Source organism: Aphelocoma coerulescens, chromosome 11 (assembly GCF_041296385.1).
Source record: "Aphelocoma coerulescens isolate FSJ_1873_10779 chromosome 11, UR_Acoe_1.0, whole genome shotgun sequence".
NCBI lineage: Eukaryota > Metazoa > Chordata > Aves > Passeriformes > Corvidae > Aphelocoma > Aphelocoma coerulescens.
Window position 1 is genome coordinate 20,097,045 of NC_091025.1, and position 23,525 is coordinate 20,120,569.

Consider the following 23,525-nt stretch of genomic DNA (forward strand, 5'->3'; position numbering starts at 1 on the left):
CTAGGGAAGGCACAAGACAGCCCTTTGTGTGCCCTTGTCAGCAGAGCTTCCTGGGGATGGATAAGGTCCTTTATCATGATGGAAGGGGCTTGTGAGTGCTGCCCTGGCCAGGAGCTTTGGGAGTGCTCAGTGCTTGTGGAAGCAGAGCAGACACAGGCTTTCCCATCTCCCAGAAGGAGCTGTGTCCAGGGCAGCATTGTGGTAACCATGGCCTTGGGTGCTGCCATCCCCCACATCTGCAGTGTCCTCTGGAACAAGAGCCTTGTTGGGCTGAGATTGACTTTCTGAACTGTATCCTTTTCTGAATTATATGCAGTAAAATATGTGGACTGTTAGCAGATGGAGTTCTAGAGGAAGCTGTAGCATCCTTCTCTTTAAAACAATGAAATATCTACATCATATGATGTATATGTTATGTGGTTCTAACATTGCCTTAGAGGTTTTAAATCCCCCAGAAGAACTTAACTTGTAGCAGAATTACTGAAACTCCAGCATCATATACTTAGGGATTACAATAGGAAAACAGTTTTACAATAAATAATTTCTTGTCACCACACTAATATTTATGTATCAACTCAGTAGGAGTGGTTTCTTACAACTGTTTAAATGATAATTTACTGAAGTTATCATAAATGAAATGAAATTTCATGAAAATGAAAAGCAAATGAAAATTGTTTTATTTGGAAAGTTAATTTATTCACCTTTTCACCAAAGCTGAAGTCCTTAAAGATTGTACTACTAATGTAGTGTCTCAGTGATGAGAAGTCTAAGTAAGTTTTCTATTTTGTCATGCCTGACATAAAAATACTGATTCAAAAGCAACACTCTTATCTTAAACTGGTTTCTTATAACACAGTCCACTGAGAAATAGGGCACTTGAATGGGAATAAATTTACATTTTCACTTAGCTCTCTAACCCATCTGAGTGTCAGTAGGTCGAAAGAAGGAAAAGCTGTGAATGTGATGCCTGAAGTAATGACAAAGCAGTGTTTCAGCAACACTGATTCCTCAGAGTTATTTCATGAATAGTTTTCTGCATCAGGCTACCAGTGCTACAGCTGTCATGCAGAAGGAATGTGAGCATTTTTGTCAATACATGTACAAAGTCAGATAACAGTCACTTTTTTATACCCTCCCTGTACCACAGGTCTGCTGTTTGTACCCGGAAAAATGCTTTGACCATTCCTGTCCAGTTTAAGCTCATGCAGCACTGCCCTGGATTTGGTTTTAGAGTACAAGGTTTTTCTGAAGTTATAAAGTTTTTGCAATGACCTAAAATGTTAGTAATTAAACTTGCACCTCAAGAGGAGTGGTCCTATCTGACCAGTCAGAATACTCTCCTGGAAGTCCTGCTGCATTATCAAATCTACTGCTTGTGTTAGCTGTGTTTTTTTCCTTTCAGCAGCTATTACTTTAGATGCATAGGTATATTACGATAACAGTCCCAAATTCTGATGACTGAAGTTGGTTATAAAATTTACAATCAAGGCCAGAAGAGGAATGGCATTACATTTGCTGCTGAGGAAACAAGATAATCTATAACCAGTAGTAAGTTTATTTGCATATGGATTTGGTGTGTAGGTCTTCCAGATTTCTGTGTTTCCAAGGATGAGGTACTGCCCTGCAATGAATTCTAAAAGTCCTGAAGATCTTTGGTCAATAGCAATCTTACTAGTCAGTAGAATTTCTTGCATATATCTTTGTAAAATCGAAGCTGATGAAAATTACAGCCTGTTCTCCTGGGCTTTGAGCAGAAGTTGTGGCAAGGTGTCTGACTGAAGTTGAAGTGTGGTGTCACCCTTGCTGTACAGTCAGAAACTGGATAATTGACAGAAAAATGCCAGGAGATCAGAGGAATGACCATGGTATCTGCCAGCTGAGTCAAATTATTTATTCCTGCCTAGGTAAAATGTATATTAATTAGAGCTGAGTCAAGGGCTGGGGTTTTTTTTTGTGTTTTCTCTAACCCAAGCTTGACCCAAGCTTACCTTATTAGTCTACCAGAAATCTAAATTAAATCCAGTGGTGTCCAACATAATAATTCCCTTCTACAAAATCAATTTGGTGGCATTCCGTAATGATGCATTATTCCAGCATACACATACTGCCCAGCTCTTGTTTAGTTAACATGAATGCTTATTTTTCATGACTGATGAAAACTGTTAGGTTTAGCATTCTTAAAGGAAAATGCTAGTTTACTGATAGATGAGCTAAATACACAGCCATTGTTAAGTAACAAGCTATTTTTATACCCCCATCTTTATAGTGTAAGTAAGAACACTCCTTTATCTTTGTTTATGCTTGCTACTGAGAAAACAAACTCTTAGAACTTGGTTTACACCAATGTGAGTGTGAGAAGAATCCACGTATTGCATCTCTGTTTTGTTCCTCACGAAGGCCTGTGTCAGATCTGTGAGGCTTTGTATGGGAGGTGTTTATTATCAGGACAAATGAGGTTGCATAGCTGGGAGAGCAGGGGTTTATGCAAAACAAAATGGGACAGTGAGTATGGGATTGTTCAGCCTGGAGAAAAGAAGCTTCAGGTTGGCCTAATTGTGACCTTCCAGTACCTGGAGGAGCTGACAGGAAAGATGGAGAGACTATTGACAAGGGCCAGGAGCAACAGGACAAGGGGGAATGGCTTCACACTGACAGAGTAGGTTTAGATTAGATATTAGTAAAAAACTCTCCCCTGTGAGGGTGGGCAGGCCCTGGCACAGGTTGCCCAGAGAAGCTGTGGCTGCCCCTGGATCCCTGGCAGTGTCCAAGGCAAGGTTGGACAGGGCTTGGAGCAACCTGGGATAGTGGAAGGTGTCCCTGCCCATTGAATGAGAGGATCTTTAAGTTCCCTTCCAAGCCAAACCATTCTGGGGCTCTGTGGGTATAATAAGAGAAAGGAACAAGAAAGCAAGCTGTCTAGTCAAGCATTGTTCCCTGTTTAGCTGATGTCTCAGGGAGTATTTGAAAGGTATCAGCCTTCAAATTAACCCAGCAGCAGTGTAATTTTCTTAGATTTTGTATGATAAGTGTATTTGTCCTGGTGCAATCTGCTGTTCAAGACTTTAGCAGCTATTCCTAACCAATGAAATACAGTGATTTTCTTCCCTTGTTACCAAAAGGGTTCCCATTTAGTGCTCTGAGAATGGGGGGCATGAAACAACTAAGAGCTGTATAAACCCATAAAAGTTGGTTTTTCTTTTTGTGATTATTTCTTGTTTTCTCACATTCCCTAACAAAATTTTAAGTAACTGTGTACTCTCAATTTTCAAGTAAAACTAGTGAGGAGGACTCAAGACTCATTTTCAAAATAGAGTTTAGTTCTGGTGTGAAATACATCTGGGTTGTGTTCAAACAGTTCCAAAAGAACAATACCTGTTACAAAGTCTGCTCTACCTAATGGATTTCGTTGTTTTAAAGCAGAAAGGTGGTAGGGAGGGAGTTGTCTCTGTCACCTTCCAGAGCACACACACCCCCATGGAGTCCTGCCTAACACAAGGTTGCTGCAACATGTAGCCTCCCGTTATACAGCAATAGGGCTACTCAAAGGTGAATTTCCAGAACTTGGGTTTAGAATGGTAAAAGCTTTTTGCAAAGAATTTCTGAAGCTGCATGTGACTTTCCCTTTCTGAATTTCACCAAAATACTCCAGCAGGAACTTCCTCTTGTAAAATGAATTTTTTTCAGATCTCCTGTAGTTTTCCTTCCGTGTCTGTAGTAATAACCAGTGCTACTGCTTTTTGATTTTGAACAAGTGGAGGGTGGCAGCCCCGTTTTTAATCCCTTTTGGACTTGGTGGAGAGATAAGGGAGCTATTCTTTTCCATGTATGGTGTGTAAGATTTGTGATAAGGGTGGTTTGAGTTTGCCTGTCTTGGGTACTGACAATTTCATCCAGAGGTTCCAGAAGCAGTGAGGAATGCATTCAATGGTACTTCCTTTTCTGAAAGATTTTTTATTGCAATTTTATATCTCTAAATATAAACACACACATCTCTCTCTCCCCCTATATCTATATCATCTATATCTATATCTATATCTATATCTATCTATATCTCAGATCAGTTTGTGCAAGGGAGAGGTCAAGACTGAATTTCTAGTTCTCCTTTGGCTTCAGTGGTGTTCTGTCTAAATGTGGGTCTTCCTCAGGTAGAAACAACCTTGTTAAATACAATTTATCACACTGGCATAGACGGGGGAAAAAAGAAGAAAATTCTTTGGGAGCAAGCTGTGAATGTGGAAAAATCACATAACTGTTTTATCGGAACACTGCAACAGATTTACTTTCCTGCTGATTTGGCTGACTAACAGCACTTTAGAATATGATTGCCTGTTTAATAAGTAGAGGGCAGCAAATGTCAACTGTGTCTGCTTGTCAGAAACTGAGGAGGTTGCTTGGACAACAACATACATTATTATTTAGATGATTTGGTCCCGTAGTTAAGCCTGCTGTACTCTATAGCAGCTTGCGAGGGGAGGTCAAGGTGTACTTAGGCTTCAGCCTGCAAGGCAAGTTTTCCCCCATCCCCTCTATGCGCATTGGTTTCTTACTCCAAAACAAACCTGAATGAGGGCTTTAATTCTGCTGCTGAGCTAACGTGTTTGTAAGCCCTGTTTGGCAGCCTCGAGCGCCCGAGGCAGCCACAGCTGCCAGCTTTCATCTGCCCCCAGATCCTCCGGGCGCTCGCGTCACATGCGCTGCCCCGAGGGGATGGAGGCGAAGCGCCCGGCTCCTGTGTGTCCCTGCCCGCTGGGGCTGGGGCTGGAGCTGCACATCCCGGCTCCTGTGTGTCCCTGCCCGCTGGGGCTGGGGCTGGAGCTGCACATCCCGGCTCCTGTGTGTCCCTGCCCGCTGGGGCTGGGGCTGGAGCTGCACATCCCGGCTCCTGTGTGTCCCTGCCCGCTGGGGCTGGGGCTGCACATCCCGGCTCCTGTGTGTCCCTGCCCGCTGGGGCTGGGGCTGCACATCCCGGCTCCTGTGTGTCCCTGCCCGCTCGGGCTGGGGCTGGAGCTGCACATCCCGGCTCCTGTGTGTCCCTGCCCGCTCGGGCTGGGGCTGGGGCTGCACATCCCGGCTCCTGTGTGTCCCTGCCCGCTCGGGCTGGGGCTGGGGCTGCACATCCCGGCTCCTGTGTGTCCCTGCCCGCTGGGGCTGGAGCTGCACATCCCGGCTCCTGTGCGTCCCTGCCCGCTCGGACTGGGGCTGGGGCTGCACATCCCGGCTCCTGTGTGTCCCTGCCCGCTGGGGCTGGGGCTGGGGCTGCACATCCCGGCTCCTGTGTGTCCCTGCCCGCTCGGGCTGGGGCTGCACATCCCGGCTCCTGTGTCCCTGCCCGCTCGGGCTGGGGCTGCACATCCCGGCTCCTGTGTGTCCCTGCCCGCTGGGGCTGGGGCTGCACATCCCGGCTCCTGTGTGTCCCTGCCGGCTGGGGCTGGGGCTGCACATCCCGGCTCCTGTGTGTCCCTGCCCGCTCGGGCTGGGGCTGGAGCTGCACATCCCGGCTCCTGTGTGGCCCTGCCCGCTCGGGCTGGGGCTGCACATCCCGGCTCCTGTGTGTCCCTGCCCGCTGGGGCTGGGGCTGGGGCTGCACATCCCGGCTCCTGTGTGGCCCTGCCTCGGCTCCTCTTTGTGCAAGACCCACACACAGACCTCCCCCTGCTCCCCACACCCACCTCACAGTCTGGCAGGGTGTTCATATGTTCTGTCATCTCACAAGGGCAGGACCTCGTTTGGAATGTATACATTTCATAGAACACACTGTTTCTCATAAAATACGGGATCTGTTTCTAACCTGGTAGTGGAAGATGAAAGAGTTCATGGGAGCACAGTTAAAGCAAAAGTTGAAATGTAGTAGTGAAATTTTAAACAAAGTAATTTAAGACTTCCTTGCCAGCCCATTTTTGAGAATATTTAATACCATTAACGGAAGGCTAAAAAGTGTCCATTTTGGTTAACTAAACACTCAACATTTCTGAGTGTAGCTAGGTTTTATGCCCCTTTTCTCTGAACTACAAGCTAGGTGGCTGGGTGGTAACACACAGAGGTCGTGAAAGGTGTGTTAACATCTATTTTCTATTTTTAGTTTAGTCTTGTAGTTAAAAAACACTGCGTCAGTCTGTGAAAGATTATATCAGCTGAATAATGAGATACTGCTCAACATACCCTGAAAAAGTAGTTACCCTTCAATAGTAGTAATCTCTTAAATAAATAAAATGTATTATTGCCATTCACAATATAGACAGTTTTCCGCTCAAATATGTTTGTTAAAGGTAGATATGATTATCTCTAAAACGTAAACACTTGAAAGGTATTCATGTATTTTTAATGTTATTGGGCAGTTGAGTAATGGTTTGTAAGAGTTTTGTTTTCATGTAGTTTAGTTTTACAAATTGCTGCTGAATTGGTGGTTAATGTCTAGATTTCCATGGAAATGGTCATAAATACCTGATTTCCTGGAATGGGAAGGTATGTTACATGTATTTATGCTGATGAGTGTCCATACACTGAGGTGTTGTAGCTTCCTAAAAACTGCTGCCTCAGTATCTGGTAGGGTTGAAGCAAAGCAAATTGAAAACCAGTGTGATCCAATTACAGTTCATGGGTTTATTGACTCTGCACAGCTGTGAAGTACAGAGTAGGCTTCTTACACCGCTGTGTCCTTTCCCTCCACAAGTAGGAAATGTATTTATATCCAGAACAGGCATTTATATTCTTGAAACAGAAGTAACATCATGTAGATCCTGAAGATTTCTCTTAATGGCCAAAAGCCATATTCACACTGAAAGGTGCTTTAAAATCTATTATTTCCAAAAAAACAATAGTAATAATAAAAAAATCTGTCCTGGGAGAAGAGCTCCTATCTGACAAACATGTCAGATAATTAAGTAAGCTTTAGGAAAGTGTAAAATACACAAAATGGGAAAATAGAGCATAAGTGCTAAACTCAGGTGTTAATTGTGTTCAGGACAACAGGAGAGGAGCAGAATGTTCACTCTACTGGAAATATACTAGAGGTGTGTCATAGGTTAGCACAGGTGAGAAGAGAGCATGTTTTTATGAGAAATAGGATAATTTGGTCTATTTATTTTTTAAATCTGTGTTTAAATTCTGGAGAAGTGTGATCTGTGTTTTCATAAGGAGCCCTTACTCTTAAGGCAGCCCAGCATTTGGTGGCTGTGGTGGCCACCTGCCAGCTGTGGACAAGTGAGATGGGCTCCCCTCAGAGGGTACCTGTAGAATATCCAGGATGTCTGCCCTGCCTTACTGTGACAGATAATGATTGTGAAGTTTATTGAATACACATTATTACTTCACTGTATGTGCTGCTGTTTCATTAAGATCCACTACTTTCAGCTTCCTCTTTTGAGGAACAGTAAATTCAGTATTCAGCAAAATTGTTCTCTCTTTTAGTAAGGGTCTGTCATCAGTATTTGCTAGTCTTTCCTTCTTAAGCAGTATGTTCAGGGAATCTCTTGTGTACTAGGGTGTGTCAGAAAACAAAAATATGGGATGATTTTTTTCCTCCCTCTAAGAAATAACTTGTTTGCATCTTTTTGCTATTTTACCTCTTTAGTGATCTAGGTGACTGCAAGATAGAGTGATACAGACCTTCAGGTTACATGGAAACAGCTAAAGAATGTGAAGCTCCATGAGCTCACCCTATGAGCTTCTGTAGTTAAGTCTCAGATTGAAAACTCGTACCTTATTTAGGGTGCAGAAATCGAACAATGCTCTGAATTTTAGCAGAGGAGAAGGGTAACTTGAGGCCATGAGAGAGTGGAAAAGTTTTCTAAGACCATTTTTTAATCCCAGTTTTGTCGAGGTTTAATCTAGGTAATTTATATAGAGATAAAATATACTTAACTATCGAGCTAAACTTCTGTGTGTTTTGTGTGCAGTCAGGGTGCTCAGTACAAGGTGCTGAGTTTCAGTAATACGTGACAGTGTTCTGCTCTGTATTTATTTGATTATTTAGATACAGAGCTGCTATAATATTTAAATACCTTGTACATTGTTATGTTATCTAAAATGCATATGTTTCTTAAATTTGTCGATGGATGCTTCTGTTAACATTGCAATATATGGTGATTTCTGTGATCTGCTCAGCTATACAAAAGAAAAAAATCATAAATGTACATTTCATAAATATCCTCAGGTAATTTTAACTGCAGCTTTAAAAATAATTCCTTAGTTAAAAAGTGCTCATCTGTCCATCTAGCTATGTGGAGAAATAATTTCTGGACAGTACCAAAATCTGAAAAGCAAACATCCTAAGTCCAATGGGTAAGGAAATGTCTGCCTTAGCAGGCATGCCAGCATTCAGGAATGCTGAGGACATGTGGTAGGCTATGTAGCAAGTATGAGAATGATCTGACTGGTTTGTGTTGGAGATTTTTATTTTTGCCCTGTGTGCCTCTGAGTGCATTTTTGCTCCTGTCACTTTTTAAATGTGTGTCCCTTATATTTAAATGTTATAATTGAATTCTTCTGCCACACCACTGTAACTACAGAATATCTCTACTGACATCAGTAGCAATATTCAAAACAAACAGAATTTGTCCCCCTGGTGTTAGATATAATCTCATATCAAAACAACTCCTGTGGACAATTAGGATTTGTTTTTATCGGCTGCACTTAACATTTTTGCTTAAATGCAAAATACTTTTGTAGTTGTATATATAAAATAACCTGTGGTTGTGTATGTAATTTATTTGAAAATCAATATCGATCAGTCAAATTTTGTGATTTTGCATTAATTTCTGGGTGTGCCCGTTCAGTGTCTATTCCCCATCTCCTTGCCTTGATTTTGTTATTTAAGATGCAAATACGAATGTAGAGCTTTTTAATGCAGCCAGTGCATGTTGTCTTTGCAGCAGTTGCCCTGTGATTGCAGCTGTCTGTGCAGTAGTAGATGGTGTGGCCGAGTGTGCAGCGCGCTGTGCAGAGCCCGTGCTCTGTGAGCTGCTCTGTGCAGCAGTAAGCGTTTGTGACAGGCTGTTTGCTGAATCCTTCCTGCGTGCATATGGCAGATCAGAGCTCAGCTGTTAGCAGATTATCCATTGTGCCTTGATGTTAAAAGAGGATACTTCCAGCCTTGGTTTGGAGCTGTCCTTGGAAGGGTTGTGCTGGGTGGGATCCGAGACAAGTTGGGAAGTGCACACAGAGAAGAAGGGGAAAATGAGCACAGCAAACAGTAGTGATTCCAGCTTTCTTCTTGTGATCACTGATAGTGTTTATTGTGAATTCAAAACTACTTTGAAACAGCTGATCAGTTCTGTAATGGAACATCATTAAATATTCTTTAAAGTTATAGCCAAAAAACAATCTTTAGGGGCACGTAGAACCATTATTTCTTACGGGTCACTATTTTAATTCCTGTATTTTTAAAATAGGACTGGTCAGAAAAATGTTATGTTTTTTAGACATTAGTATTTTGACCATCAATTTTAGAACATAAGAAAGTTTTACCCAATTTGAAGAGGAAAGTCAGATTTTTTTTTTTCCCCCCAAGACTGTGAGAAAGAGGAGCCTGTAATGAGGATATTATCTGTAGTTCTCCTTACTTATGATAACATGCCAAGGAATAGAGAGCAAAGAACATAGTGGAGTTTTTCTGTGAAGAATTATATTCTGCTGGTGGTGACACACATTTTAGACTTATGTTGAAGGATTGTAAAAATATCTAATGTTGAAGGATTGTAAAAATCTAAATCAAAGGTTCAATATGCAATAAATTGAAAATTAATTAACCCCCTTGTGTTGGAGATGGGCTGAGTGTTGTTAGGAAAAGCAGAAGGAAGAGTGAAAGATTAAAAATATTTTACTTGGAAAGAGGAAGGTAAGGAGGTACATTTTAGATCATCTCATTTCCTTTCTAATGCAAATCTGATTCTTTGATTATTCACTTTTATTATTTATTTATTTATTCTCATACAAAAGGTAAAAATTATGACATATTGGGAATGTAGGCATTTTTTATACTGAAATAATAGTGCAACTATTGCACTCCTTTCATCTGTTGGTGAAAAAGGATTTAAAGAAAAAATAATTTTGAATCGAATTAATTAAGGGATTCTTAAAGTCCTAAGCTTAATGTAACTGCAGTTCTTTAAAGCAGAAAAATGAGAGAAAACAAATAATGCCCCTTAAGGAGATGCTTATTCACGTAGGGTAAGTAGTCTTTGATTTTGGAGAGGTGGTGTGACTTGCAGTTGGAAACCTTGATTTATTGTGTCGTTATTTATATCTGCAATAAATGAGGAATAAGCATAAAACATGAAAAGGAAAATTAAGTATTATCCTAGTTCTCTTGCTATTTTATTTACATGAAATAGGCATTTTTTAATGGTGTGTTGCTGTGCCTTTTGTTGACCATATCTGTACGCCAGGTCTGTCTGCTTGTTTCCATTGGCTTGTCATGTTCACTAATTAGGGAACTGCTGCATGATTCACCTTGTTAATTAGAGGGACTTGCACACAAAGGCCCTTCGGGCAGTGCGAAAGAAGAGCCTAGCACTAGTGCCCTGAGAAAGCTACAGCCTGTGAAGTAATTCTTCTCATCTACCTTCTATTTTTTATTTGAAATGAATAAATCATTGAGATTTTCCTTGTGGAGTGAGAATGCAAGAATTCACATCTTTGTAAGATGTAAATTATATGTGATCAATAGAAGGGGATGACTACTGTATTGTACTTACAAGATTCCCTAATTTACTACTTGTCAGTGTCTGAGAAATTGCTTGAAATATTTTGTCCCCACACTGTGGTGTGTTGTTCCCTTGATCTGCAGCAGAAATGAGCAGTAGAGGTTTTGCTATAGTTAAGTCTAAAATAGAAAAGATGTAGATTATTTAAATTTCAAGCTTGTTTTGCATCCCCAGTGGAACTTCCATTTTACAAGTGAACCCCCAGCACTACCCCCACAACTTTTAAGGGGAAGAAGGTGGTGGGCGTGTGGCTATTTTTGTTCCCGGTGTTTTTCTCTGCCTCAAATCTCACTTTTGAGCAGAGGAGCATACTTGCTGTATTGTGTATTCTTTAGTTGAATATAGTTTCAGAATAAATTAAATTTGTTTTTGTCATGTCACTTAGACTTGATCAAACCACAATCCAGAGTGCAGAAGAGGATATTGCGTTAAAAGTGCACAACCAGTCGCTACACTGCACATTTCCCATCTGTTTATGACACTTCAGACATTAACTCCAGTGCCATTCTCTCTAACTATTTGATTAAAATTACTTATTACAGCCAAGTGATTTTTAGTAGATAGCTACATTTGCCTCATTTCCTCAAATGAGGCTGGCAGTTTCAAGATGCAGATTTCCCATAAGAATGCTAGAGGACTGGTATCAAAATCTGGGCATTTTCTTTTGGAATAATCTAGTTAATAAAGCCTCTTACTAGAATTTCTGATTAACTATTTTAAATGCACTTAAAATATCCGCTATTCTGAAGTTTTGTGCTAGGGGCATATAGCCAGAGAAATTTTATCAAAAAATAGAAATACTTATTTGGAAAAATATGGGGAAAATGCTTCAGGCTGAGTTGAGATTTTATGATATGAAATAGTGTCACTCTTCACTTCCAGGAAGGTGAGATCTTCCTGTGTGCCTCAGTCTTCAGTTGGCTCCATTGACAGACCAGCCAAGAACTTACTCCATCTTCCTGGTGTAGTTCTGGTGTACTGGTTCTTAATTAATTCAGATTTCGAGTGTGTGCCAGAGATGAACAGAAATAAAAGTAATAAAAGGCCATGCTCTGCTATTTAAACTCCTGATGCACGGAGAAGATGGTGCAGATAAAATTCCTGATCAGACTCCCCTAGCACTAGCACAAAGGTGTAGCAGCCATGGAGAGTTTTCACCATCCAAACAGCTGTTGTATTGCTCAGACACAGTGGAAGATTCTTTAAAGGGTATTTTCAGAAAGGTTTACTGGATACTTCACCATGTGAAAAGCAGAGCAGTTGGTTCACATTCTAGTCCAACGCTGAGCACTGTGTTACAGTGGGCAGTGCAGCCTCTGGGAGTTACTGCTTGCACTCATATTTTCCAGTGTGGGATTTTAAAAAAGCAAACTCTTTGTTGACTTTGCTCCCATATCCCAGTGTTTGTGTCAGTTGTCCCTAACCAAAGCCACAGCTCAACAGGTTTCCTGCTCTTACTACTTTAGTCTGTATCTCCAGATGTGACCGACCTCCTGGCTTTCACTGTATTTTATATTCCCTAATCTTGATTAAAACATCAGTTTGAGTCCTCACAGTGTCTTACTTCAGGGGGAAAGGAGAAGATCCTAGAAATCTGGGGAGGACAGTAAACCCCAGCTTGGATGAACAAAGGGCCTGGGAAAATACCTTATCCCATCTTTCTCACCAGTGCCCTGGGAGTGAGGATGTTCCACTGGCTGCTCCTGAACTGAGGATGAGGAGCCTGAGTAAAGCCATTGAGCTCTTTGACTCGTGTTCTTCCCAGTCATACTGATGCTGTATGTCTCGTGTCCTTTGAAGAACAGCTTGAGAAGATTTGTGATTGTCCATTGTTGCCTTGCTCCAAAATAAAATTAAGACTGATAATAATAAAAGAACAAATCTTAGGGAAATTTTTCAGGTTTTTCTGATCTCACTGCGGGTACGTTACTGACACTTCAGTAAGTTGCCAGCTCTAGTAGTGCTGATCCTGCCCAGTTGTCTGTGCCTAGAAACCCTTTGCTCAAATGGGCCACATTTGGCTTGGCAAATCTGCCACACACTATTACAGCACCTAACAAATATAAAGGTTTACAATAGGTGTGTTTCCAGCTTAGCATAGGAGAGCCTGTAACTGCTGCTACTAGAGGTAAGTTGTTTGAGGAATAGTATAACCAAAACCAGACAAATTGTACTGGAGCTCAAATAACGGGTTCTGAAGAGTGAAGAAATGTGATGATTAAAGTTGCTGGAAGGACAAAAAAATCCATTATTGTAGAACTCTTTCAGAGGTGTTTGAGGGATATCTTCCTTAAGTGTTTATTATACCTTGTGTTATTCTAGATAGGGATATGTGGCTTAAGAAATGGTTGGACAGTTACAGAAATAAATGGGTTTAAGTTAATAAATAATTAAATAATAGTGCATTGTATTTAGAAAATCAAAAAATGTAACCCAGTATGTTAAAAAATTGCACGAGTTTAAAATCAGTTCTCAAATTCTTCATGCTTTTGGTTTTTATGAGTTGGCTGTTAAGGATACTTCCAAGAGAATTAAACCTGTATCATATATTCATATATATATATATATATATATATGTATGTATGTATCAGTTCAGACAGTATGTGATCTTGAGTAATAAGGGGATAAAGGATAATTGTTTAAAAACCCCATTTAACTGTGTAATGTACAAGACTGAGGGAATTACAATGAAGGCTTTTTATTTCAGGGAAAAATAAAAATGAAAGGCAGGATGCACCTGGCACTTTCTGTATCAGAGTTTGATACATCATCTTGAAAGTAATAAGGCACGTTTAAATGGAAAATTGGAGTAAACTTGTAAAACATAATGAAATTAGATGTAATAAACAAAAATGTCTGTTGTAGGAAAGATGCTTGGTCCAAAGTTCCCCAGTTAAGATTCTAGAACTGTGTTCAGACGCTCATTATTTTGAGAAACAGTCATCTTGAGGTTGAAACATTCCCAGCTTGGTCTTTGCCCAGGGTGATTTTTTTTCCTAATGCTATGCAATAATTTTCAACCGCTGTTAAAAGTGTGTGGGTAAGAAAAAAGAAGAAACTCCCCCCACCAAAACCCAACAGACAAACACCTTTCACAGTAAAGTAAAATCTTGATATAGTTCAGACAGATGTGCAGCCACTGCAAGGGACAGCTGGAGCTTTTACTGACTTGTGGGAGAACACTTGTGAAGAAGCAGCATCCAGCTTTGTACTGAAGAAAATTAGATACAATTTGTCAGAGCTGTGAATGTTTGAAAGTCTCACAGAATGTGTTTGGTGTATGACCTGCTGTTACACAGGTGAAACCTCTCTGGTGTGGCATTTTTGCAGTGCCTCTTGTACACTTCACTACTTGGAGCAGTTCCTTACCAGGCAGTGGAGCTGTGCTGACCTTGAGAGATTTCAGCGCCAGAGCAGGGCTGGAGGACAGCACGGGCCTGCTGCACACACGAGCTGCTTTGCAAGGCTCCCTCAAATTCACTGCAGCACCCATCCTTCTTGATCATTGTCCTGGACTTCTCAAGGTTCCTGCCAGCATTTTTAATGAGTTTCATTTTTAATTGCACCTTCTGTTGTGGGCATCTTAGGACATGTGTAATGGTTCCGCATTTCAGGCACTCCTCAGCAAAAAGATGTTTTTCCAGGGGGTGTAATCACTGTCTGAGACTGATAGATACATGTTACAGAACCATCAATTAAGACAAGTTTTTCCCAGCATATGACCCTGTTACCAGGAATTAAGCCATCCATCGCAAACAGAATTAGGAGGGATTTCCATTGATGCCTATTGGCTAGAAATCGAGGCTTAAATCATTGTTTATATGATCTTGCTTTCATCAAACATTTCTGCCATTTAGCACCCTCTGTTGCCAGTTTCCTGTTCAGGGTTCATTGCTGCCTGTCTTCACCCATGAATGCCGTTGATATTTTTAGCTTCTGTGGTGCTGGGAGCCTCCTCTTGTTTCTTCTTAGGTGGTATTTCTGAACTAAGTTGGGAACTGTAAGTACAAAAAATATAGCTCTTGGTGGGCTGAGCTGGCTCTGTGACTACAGAAACTTATTTTACAACTTGGCTTCTATTCCCTTATCAAATCCTGTATTGGCAGTATTTAAACATACATGACTACTTCCTTAAGTTCTTTCTTCTTCTTCTTTATCTTCACATTTCTGTGTCTCTGTCACTGATTTTTTTCCTTCTAGGCCAAAAAACATCCCTGAATTCTGCCTGTAGGCAGAGAAACACTTCCTTGACCTTTCTCTCTCATGTGATCCCACTCCCTCTTCTCCCTTTAATTTTTGAAGGTATTTATATGTAGACTAGGATTTTTAAGAGTTCCAGCAGTCCTCTTACTTTCTGATCATATTGAAGGAAATTTCTCTTAGTCCTTAGCTACAGCTCATATCCATATTTTATCTACATCTCTGCTTTAGACAAAGCTCACTTCTGTTTGCCTGGGTTTTGCCTGACAAATAAGTGCATTCTTGGTTTTTGGAAATTACTAAATCTAGCTTTTAAGATCTAATGTTGATACTTCACATAGACATATGGCTGTCTTCCTTGTGGCATATGGCTTGTGGCACTTCTTTCTTAAATACCTAAATATATCATAACAAGTAATGATCTATAGAAAACAAACTAAAATTTTAGAACTTCTGTGGTTAGCTTCACTTTATTAAAGTAGCAAAGTAGTGTTCTTTCTGTGGTTTTAATGCTGTGCCACCATCACAAAGAAGAACATTTCATTGTGCAAAATAATGCTTCGTTCTTATGGTGTACTTTTCATCAAATGAGATACCTCCCAGTTAGTAAGTGGCATGCTAAAAATACATTTGGATTTGATAAGGAGCAAGGAACAGTATCTAATTTGTAAGCATTTTTCTTGTATAATGTATTGGAATATTTGTCTGTGTTTTATCTAAATGTTTTTACTTTCAAAAAAGTTAATTGTTGTTAATTAGTGTGGTTCTGAATTGAAGCATTGCTTTCTTCCCAGAGGGCAGAAATTTTAATATGTTATTGATTAATATATCTGAATTATTTGTGATAAAGGCAAGTTAAAGGAAGATTTTGCATCAGCAGCCCAATATGAAAATGAGAGTGTGAATGAATGCAGCTATCAAATGACTGCATCTTTTTGGTTGATGTAGTGAGTTAGATTCATTTCTGGTAAGTCATGTTAAGTAACAGGATGTGCAGATAGTAACAGGTGCTTCATTTGTTTAAATATCCAGAAATTAGTAACTGGCCTAGTTAGAAGATAAACTGTATTGTAATAACAGGCTGCTTTGTTAACTTTAAAATATAATGGATCGGTGTAAAGTAAGAAGCTTAAGTAGCCTTAGTTTTACAGGTATGTCTGAGAGTAATTTCAGAACACTGAAGATGGTGACATTTAATTCACATTATTCTTAGTGCTGAGAATTCAGAGGGTGATTACTGTGCAACCAGGTATGCAGAACTGGTTGCAAAGTCATTTCCACTTGACACAGAGAATGTGGCTCCAGAATGCACTGGGGAGAAGAGCCTCCACAGGCCAGGGTTTGCAACTGGCATCTGGTGAACAAGGTGCAGTGTCCCCTCTTTTGAACCAAAGCCAAGATACTGCTGTTTTTCCTTTTTATTATTTTAAACAAAGATTACAATTGGGGATAATATTTTTCATTCAAAGACAGATGATGGGTAGGAAAGAGACTGGTGCAGGTAATTTGATGTAGGCTATGAAAAAACAAAAGTCTGTGACTTGGAGATGGAAAAAAGATAAAGTTGAAATAGGGGTATGAAGAAGCCAACAATAGTGGGATGTTAAAGGGTGGTCTGGGATGTTAAATAAGGTCTTGTCACATGTCTTGCTAGAAAGTATCTATAAACTGTGAAAATAAATGTTTTCTTGTAAGAAGATTCATGGTTAACAGTGGGTGTCCAGAGATGCTCTCCTAAGTCAGCTGGAATACACTGACCTCTGCAAGATGAAGGCGGCTCTTGGGAACCAGTATCAGGATCATAACTCTTCTGATTTTTTTTAAATGTAATTTTATGATTCTCTGCTTTCAGATGAACTTCAAATAAAACCTAAAGAACTACCAGTGATAATTTATAAAAGATGGATGAGAATTTGTGCAATACAATATTTATCAAGTATTTTCAGCACTTCAGTCCCTATGTTATAAAACATCAGGATACTGTGACCTCACTGATGATGTGTTTGATGTGTTAGAAATTTTTTGATCAGCATTCATGAAGGTTACATAAGGTTATTCTTTCCTGCTGTAGTTTACCACAGCGTGTGCTGTAAAACCAGTATCAGAAACTGTATTGTGTTTTTGTCTGGAGCTCTTACACCTGGCAGTATATTCCTTATTTGTATTAAAGTAATGTCTATTCATCCTACTGGGGCTTGATTATAAGTGAGGCACGTAGTGGAGGAGAATGCTTGTCTGGAGAGCCTATAGCAGACATAGACAAGCTGGGTGATGTGGGGTGAGAGACGCAGGGAGGTGAAGAACAAGGTCTTACCAGTGTTCACCCGGTGTGGGTTGAACAGAGCCCAGCTCTTTTGGCTCTGTTGAGCCAGGTTTCCTGTCAGGTGTTGAATTACAGGTAATGGAAAATCTTGTGCATTCATCAAAATTAGTGTATGATATCAAGAACCATCTTCAGTTTTTCACACTGATTAAAAAAGAAAGGATGAAGAACCTGAGGAACCTTTCTGCAGACTCTTAAAGCTATTCCATAAAACAGCACCAGTTTGCAGGTTTCAAAGTGAGGGCAAGATTTAACCCACTATGGGAAATTTAGAGAAGTGGCATGTTTTGTTTTACAATTTGCATCTGCAAAAAAAACCCGACAAGAGGCATTAGGTGCTGATATTCCATGTGGAAACAGTCAGGGTATATACAGTACAGGTAGCACAGAGAGCCAAGTAAGTATTAGCTTCCTGTGGGTTTGAAAATGGTGACTTTGGATAAGATACTGATATAATATTCATATAACCTTTGCATGATACTAGTTATCTATCATACTACATTTCTGACCTGCACCTCCCAGGAAATGAATACTTATTCCAGTGCAGAATTTCTTATTCTGCAGAGCTTGACAACTTCGTCTGAGATCATTCTAAGCCAGTTGGCCCTTGCTTAAATATTCATCAGACTTCTGATAATTGTGATAACCCTTGTAGGCTGGCAAGCAAGGCAAATTAGCAAAAAGATGATTGATCTTTTTTTATATGCAGTTTTATCTTCAACCTTTCCTGGATATATGTTATACTATAGTAATAATTTCTTCTCTAAGGTATTTGCCAGTATCTGGATTTGCACATCTATTTACAGTTGCCTTGAAGCCTCATAATTACAATACAGCTGAAATGTCCATTTTCTTTCCCTGACTACAAATAGGGATCAATCGAATTTTAAATGACTGCTTACGGGCTAGCTTCCGATCATGACCTTTGTAAATGATTAGAGCTCACCACTGTTGCTATCTACCTTGAAAGGGTAAGCGGGCAGGTCTGTCTAACTGGCATTTAATCTGGAAGAGAGCCAAAGATATTTGAGCTAAAAACCTAATATGAGTTGGCAAAGAGAAGTATGTATAGACCTTTGCACTATTATTTAGATATTTTTCTGCATTTCTTTTTTGTATTTAGGAAATTCTTTTACCCTGTAGATAAGATATGTATTTTTAGATAATGTTACACTGAAGTTACAATAATAACTGCGGGTGCAAAATATATAGCATAAAAATGTGAAAAATGGGGTTTCAAATTCTAAATGACTGAATTCACTTTTTCTGAAGAATGTGAAAATATAGAATGGTTTGGGTTGGAAGGGATCTTTGAGATCATCTTGTTCACCCCTTGCCATGAGCAGAGACACCTTCTACTCTCTCAGGTTGCTCCAAGCCCCATCTAACCTTGGACACTTCCAGGGATGGGGCAGCCACAGTTTCTCTGGGCGGCCTGTGCCAGGAACTCGGCAGCCTCACAGGGAAGGATTTTTTCCTTGTATCTCATCCAAATCCACACCTTTTTAGTTTGAAGCCATTCCCTCATGTCCTGACACTCCAGGCCCTTGTCCAAAGTTCATCTCTGTCTTTCTTGTCCGGTCTCTTTAGGCACTGGAAAGCCACAATGGGGTCTTTCTGTGGCCTTCTGTTCTCCAGGCTGAACATCCCCAGTTCCAGCTTGGTGCAGTCAGCAACCTTGCTGAGGGTGTGCTTGATCCCAGTGTCCATGTCATCGACAAAGATGGGAAAAGTGCCGGTGGTGGTTGACAGCAGCTGAGCATGAGCCCAGGCGTGCCCAGGTGGGCACGAGGCCGATGGCACCTGGCCTGTATCAGCACTAGTGTGGGCAGCAGGACCAGGGCAGTGCCTGTCCCTCTGTGCTGGGCACTGGTGAGGGCACACCCCGAGTGCTGTGCCCAGTTCTGGGCCCTGGTGCCGCTCACTTGCTGGCTCCAGTTCCTTTGTGCTGCTCTCCAGGGCCCCCTGGGTCACCCGCCACCCCTCTCCTGGCTCTGGGCACGTGCTGGGCCCTGGCACCACCAACTGGAGTTTGAAACACTCGTTGGTGAGCCTGTGACCAAAGCCACTCAGGCACAATGCTTGGTCACAAGTGTATTGATTGCTAAATGAATTAATCAGAGAACTGCCCTGAACAGGAAGCATGAGGTGGATCTACTTTTTCTGGGCAGAGGTGAATGGAGAAAAGAGACTCCACACTTGCACTTTTTTGCTTAGGCCTCCTTTCCTTTTAACATTGGTTGAGATAGTTCAGGCCCTGCTTGTATGTGCAGATCACATGTAGATGATGGCTGAGACACTTCTATGTTGTATTTTAATGAAGAATTGTGCCTGTATCATACAATGTTTTTATTACCACCACTGAATTTCTCAAGGTGGTGTTCTGTGCACTGCTGCTGAAGCAGGAACAAGAATGACATCAGTGGGATTAGAAAGCAAACGCCTCCTCTCAGTTTATTGAGGCATTTTGCAAACCCAAAGTTTTGAAATTAATAAGAATTATTGCTAAGAGCTTTGAATGCTTTTATCTAATTAAAATAATATACTGGGTAGCCTTATCAATTATTCTTGTGCGGTATTGATCAGAATATTTATTAAAATATTAGTGTTCATGGGAATGTGATACCATTAACACTCTGAAAGAACTGTAAAGTTTATAGTTAATATGTGATCTTGCCTCTCTGCTGGCCAGAGCATTTTCTCCTATTTTCTGTAGTGTGCTACATTGTTACATAATGCAGCTGGCAGGTTGTTTAATTCTAGCTTCAAACTAGTCAAATGTATTCTTACCTAAAGCCTAAGCCCAGAAAGCACTTGTAAATTCAGTTTGTAGAGGTTTTGTGTCAGCATTACCTTTGGCTAGCCTTTAGATAGAGGTATTTTAGTAATTTAGGTATATATTTTTTTAAGAAAACATCAAGTATGTTTGAAATGCTCAAAATAAATGTAAGATTAAAAAATGTGGGTTTTTTAAGATTTGAATTGGTATTTACATTCTTCATCTCGGTCTTAAACTGGAGATATGTAGTTAGTATAAAGTACTTGCTAAGGCAGTTTTCAATGAAAAGGATTGTGGTTTTGGAAACACTTGAGATATTTGGAAGCAGAAATCCTCTGAAAAGTATCGAGAACTTCGGTATCTTCAGTATTCCTCTATGGCCAGGCTGCTAAAATAGTACTTCTGGGAGCAGCAGAATGCACTCAGGGATTGCTCATGTGTGACTTCTACCTCATGCTTGCAGGTCTGAAGGTAACTTTTTGATATGGCAACAGAATAAAAACTAAATAGAGTTCTTTCCCTCTCTGATAGATGCAGCAGCAAGAGCTTGCCCAGATGAGGCAGAGGGATGCCAATCTAACGGCACTGGCAGCCATCGGTCCCCGGAAGAAACGGAAGCTGGATGCACCTGGCCTGCTCACCATAGGAGGAGAGGTATGTGTGTACCCAGAGTAAGGGAAATCACCCCTTCAGAACCTCGTAGGAACAGCCAAAGCTGCTCCTGCTGGTGCTCTCAGTGAAGTGTGTCATTTGGAAATGCACATCAGGACTGGGAGTCCAGCTTATCTTGCCACAGTTAAAACGGCATCTCCTTTTAGTTGTATTTTCAAGTGTGAACTTTCAGCAGATAATTAAAGAATATTTTTTAAATAGTTAACTGTGAAGTGTGGGTCTTAAACTGTTCACTGCCTTCATACCTGTTTTCTCCTCTGCATAATCTGAAAAAAAACAAAAAGAGCAGGGAATGAAGAAGTGTCTGAAAAGCCATAACTGTAGTCTTGCTTACAGTTTGAACCAAGGGCTTGTAGTAATGCCAGTGTGGCTTTGTGACAAATACGTGTCTGAACTTCTTCCAGAATGTCAAGGTGTCCCCCACCACTGCAAAGATGAGTTTATAATCATGCTAAATTGTAATTTCAATAAGAATACTGTGCTCTAGAAGTAGAATCAGATTCATTAGCATGATTCTCCTGTTATTTTAAGTGGAGAAGTAGCTGTGCTACACAATAAATGCAAAATTGTTGAAAGCCTGATCACCTGGTGTGAACCAGGTGATGTGGTTGCACTGCTGTGGGTGGCTCTATAAGAGCACTGTGTTGTTTAGTACAGATACATTTGGGCTGCTTTTCCTTTTGCTAAGTCTGCCCACACAGTGGAGTCAGAGGAATTCTCCCTATTACATGCCTGTTCTGAGGAAAATGCAAACATTTTGTTTTGAATAACTAAACTAACAGTTTTGGCTCAGACATTTGACTGTCTAAATGCCAGGCATTTCCAAAGGCCTTTTTGTATCCCATTTTGGATAGCTTTTATCTGACTTCTCTCTCTTCTCGTGTGCTAAGATTAGTGCTAGGGAATTAGCTGAGCTAGGAACAGAAGTGGATCTTGTTTATACTCTAAAATTGACTTAGGACTTCAGATACATAGGAGGTGCTCCTGTTTCTGGCAAAATTCATTTCAGACTGAGGGAGTTTCCTGGGTGTTGTGTTGTCCTGTTATGCCCTTCCTTTCAGTCTCCCATCTTTATCTTACATTCATTAAAGAATTCTGTTCTCCTCCACATGCACCTGTAGCAAATCTCGCAACAGCAGGCCCAAAGAAACTTTCATTAGAAGCTCAACTGGGTGGTCACAGCTTTGGCTTTCCCTCATTTAAAAATAATTTGAACCTTCTAATCCCTTCAGATTCTAACACTTCACCAAAGGAGTATTTTATCCTAAGAAATAGAATTTAATTTTTACTGTCTGTTGTCCCTTTAAAAAATTACTCTTTTGTAAGCTTTGATAATTTGATGAACAAAATTGTGGTCACCTTCAGTGAGTGAAACCGTTTAATCAGAGCTCTCTGAATGGATTATGATGAACAGCCTCCTCCTCTCTCTAGAAGCTCCTTATTCTCTTGGTACAGTGCTTTAAGGAAAAATAAAGGTCTGGGGCAAATTCCAAAGGCTTCTGGATGTTTTTGCTTCCTTTTGCTGCTCCCCTAGCCCTAATTTTGCTGGACAACTGTATTGTTCAATTGGCAAACTATCCTTGAAGTTTTTGCCGATACATGGATTTCCTGGAGCCATGACTTGTGTGCCAGTTCAGATGGAATTGCTCCCAGCCTCTTCTCTTAGCTTCTAACCATCCTGGCCAGCTCATATACATGGCTGGCTGGAAGCTGATTTCAAGGGCTTGGAAACTGTATCACATTAATCAATGTATTTTGTAGGGAATAGGACCTAAAGTACTGTAGAAGCTGTGTCACACAGCTTGGCTCCTAGAAACTCCCTTTCTGTTATTCTTCTGAGCTTATTAGGGCTGCTATGCAGAAATAAAATCAACTCCTCCAAAATGTTTCACTGTAAAAAGGCACTGGAATTTTGTATTGTTTGTCTAAGACTGTGTGATATCTCTTCTTTGGGTTTCTGGAGATTATAAGCATCCTTCTGATTCTGTGTTCTGTAGTACCAACACCCCCTTAGCCCAATTCCACCGTCAAATATCTGACCTCCTCTATGCTCTATGACACTCTAATTTCTCCCAGCAATTTCTAAGCTGCTTAAAGCCCTTGTTACTGATAATCTCTGCTTGAAGGGTCTGACTTGGCCAGAGCTTTCTTGGCCTGCCCTCTTCTTTTGGTCAAAATACCCGGTTTTTGCATTGAAGTTGCTAGTCTCCTCACTAATCTTTTTTGACTTAAATGTCTGCTTTTGTTGCAGCTGGGACCCTGCATGTTTGCTGATCCAAAGAGATGTCATTTACAAATCATCCCTCCCTGGCATGTTCCTTTTTTTTCCCTTTTCTGAACTAACTCTTCTTTGATATTTTACTTAGTTGCATTAGCCATTTTTCTGTGAGCAGTGCTGGATTTCAGTCCAGCTTCTTGTTTTAACAGAAATACTAGCAATTTATTTTTGGAAATTGGATCTTTTTAATTATATCCTTTTCATTTGAGCAGGAGCTTACTTTAGGGAGTAGTGATGAATATTCTACTTAAGAAGTTGATGGAGAAGATTAGTATTTCTGTATCCAAGTACTGTTTGTTGTATAGAGAGAAATAGTTCTTTTACAGCTTTTGTAAATGTGAAAAAACTTGTGTTAATAACTGTAAGTATTTTCTACCTGCGCTTTGTTCGAGAGTATTTTCTTTAAACTTGTTCTCTGTCTCACATTGCCAGAGCTCATTTGGACTTCTTTGCTTGTTTTTGGACGGCAGGATTATTATAAGTTATCAACACCAGGCCCATCAATTGTCTCTCCTGCACTAGTACAGCTAATTTTTTAAAAAATACTTTTACCTGGGGACATGGAAAATC

General features: G+C 40.5%; 1 protein-coding gene across 2 annotated transcripts in view; it reads left to right on the forward strand.

Annotated features, from left to right (window-relative positions):
• LOC138117124 (transcription initiation factor TFIID subunit 4-like) overlaps window positions 1–23,525 on the forward strand; it is a 161,173-nt gene that overhangs the window by 81,071 nt on the left and 56,577 nt on the right. For both annotated transcript variants that reach the window (XM_069027157.1, XM_069027158.1), the window contains exon 14: window positions 20,537–20,659. In XM_069027157.1, the coding sequence (XP_068883258.1) occupies window positions 20,537–20,659 (123 nt within the window). The remainder of the gene's footprint in view (window positions 1–20,536; window positions 20,660–23,525) is intronic.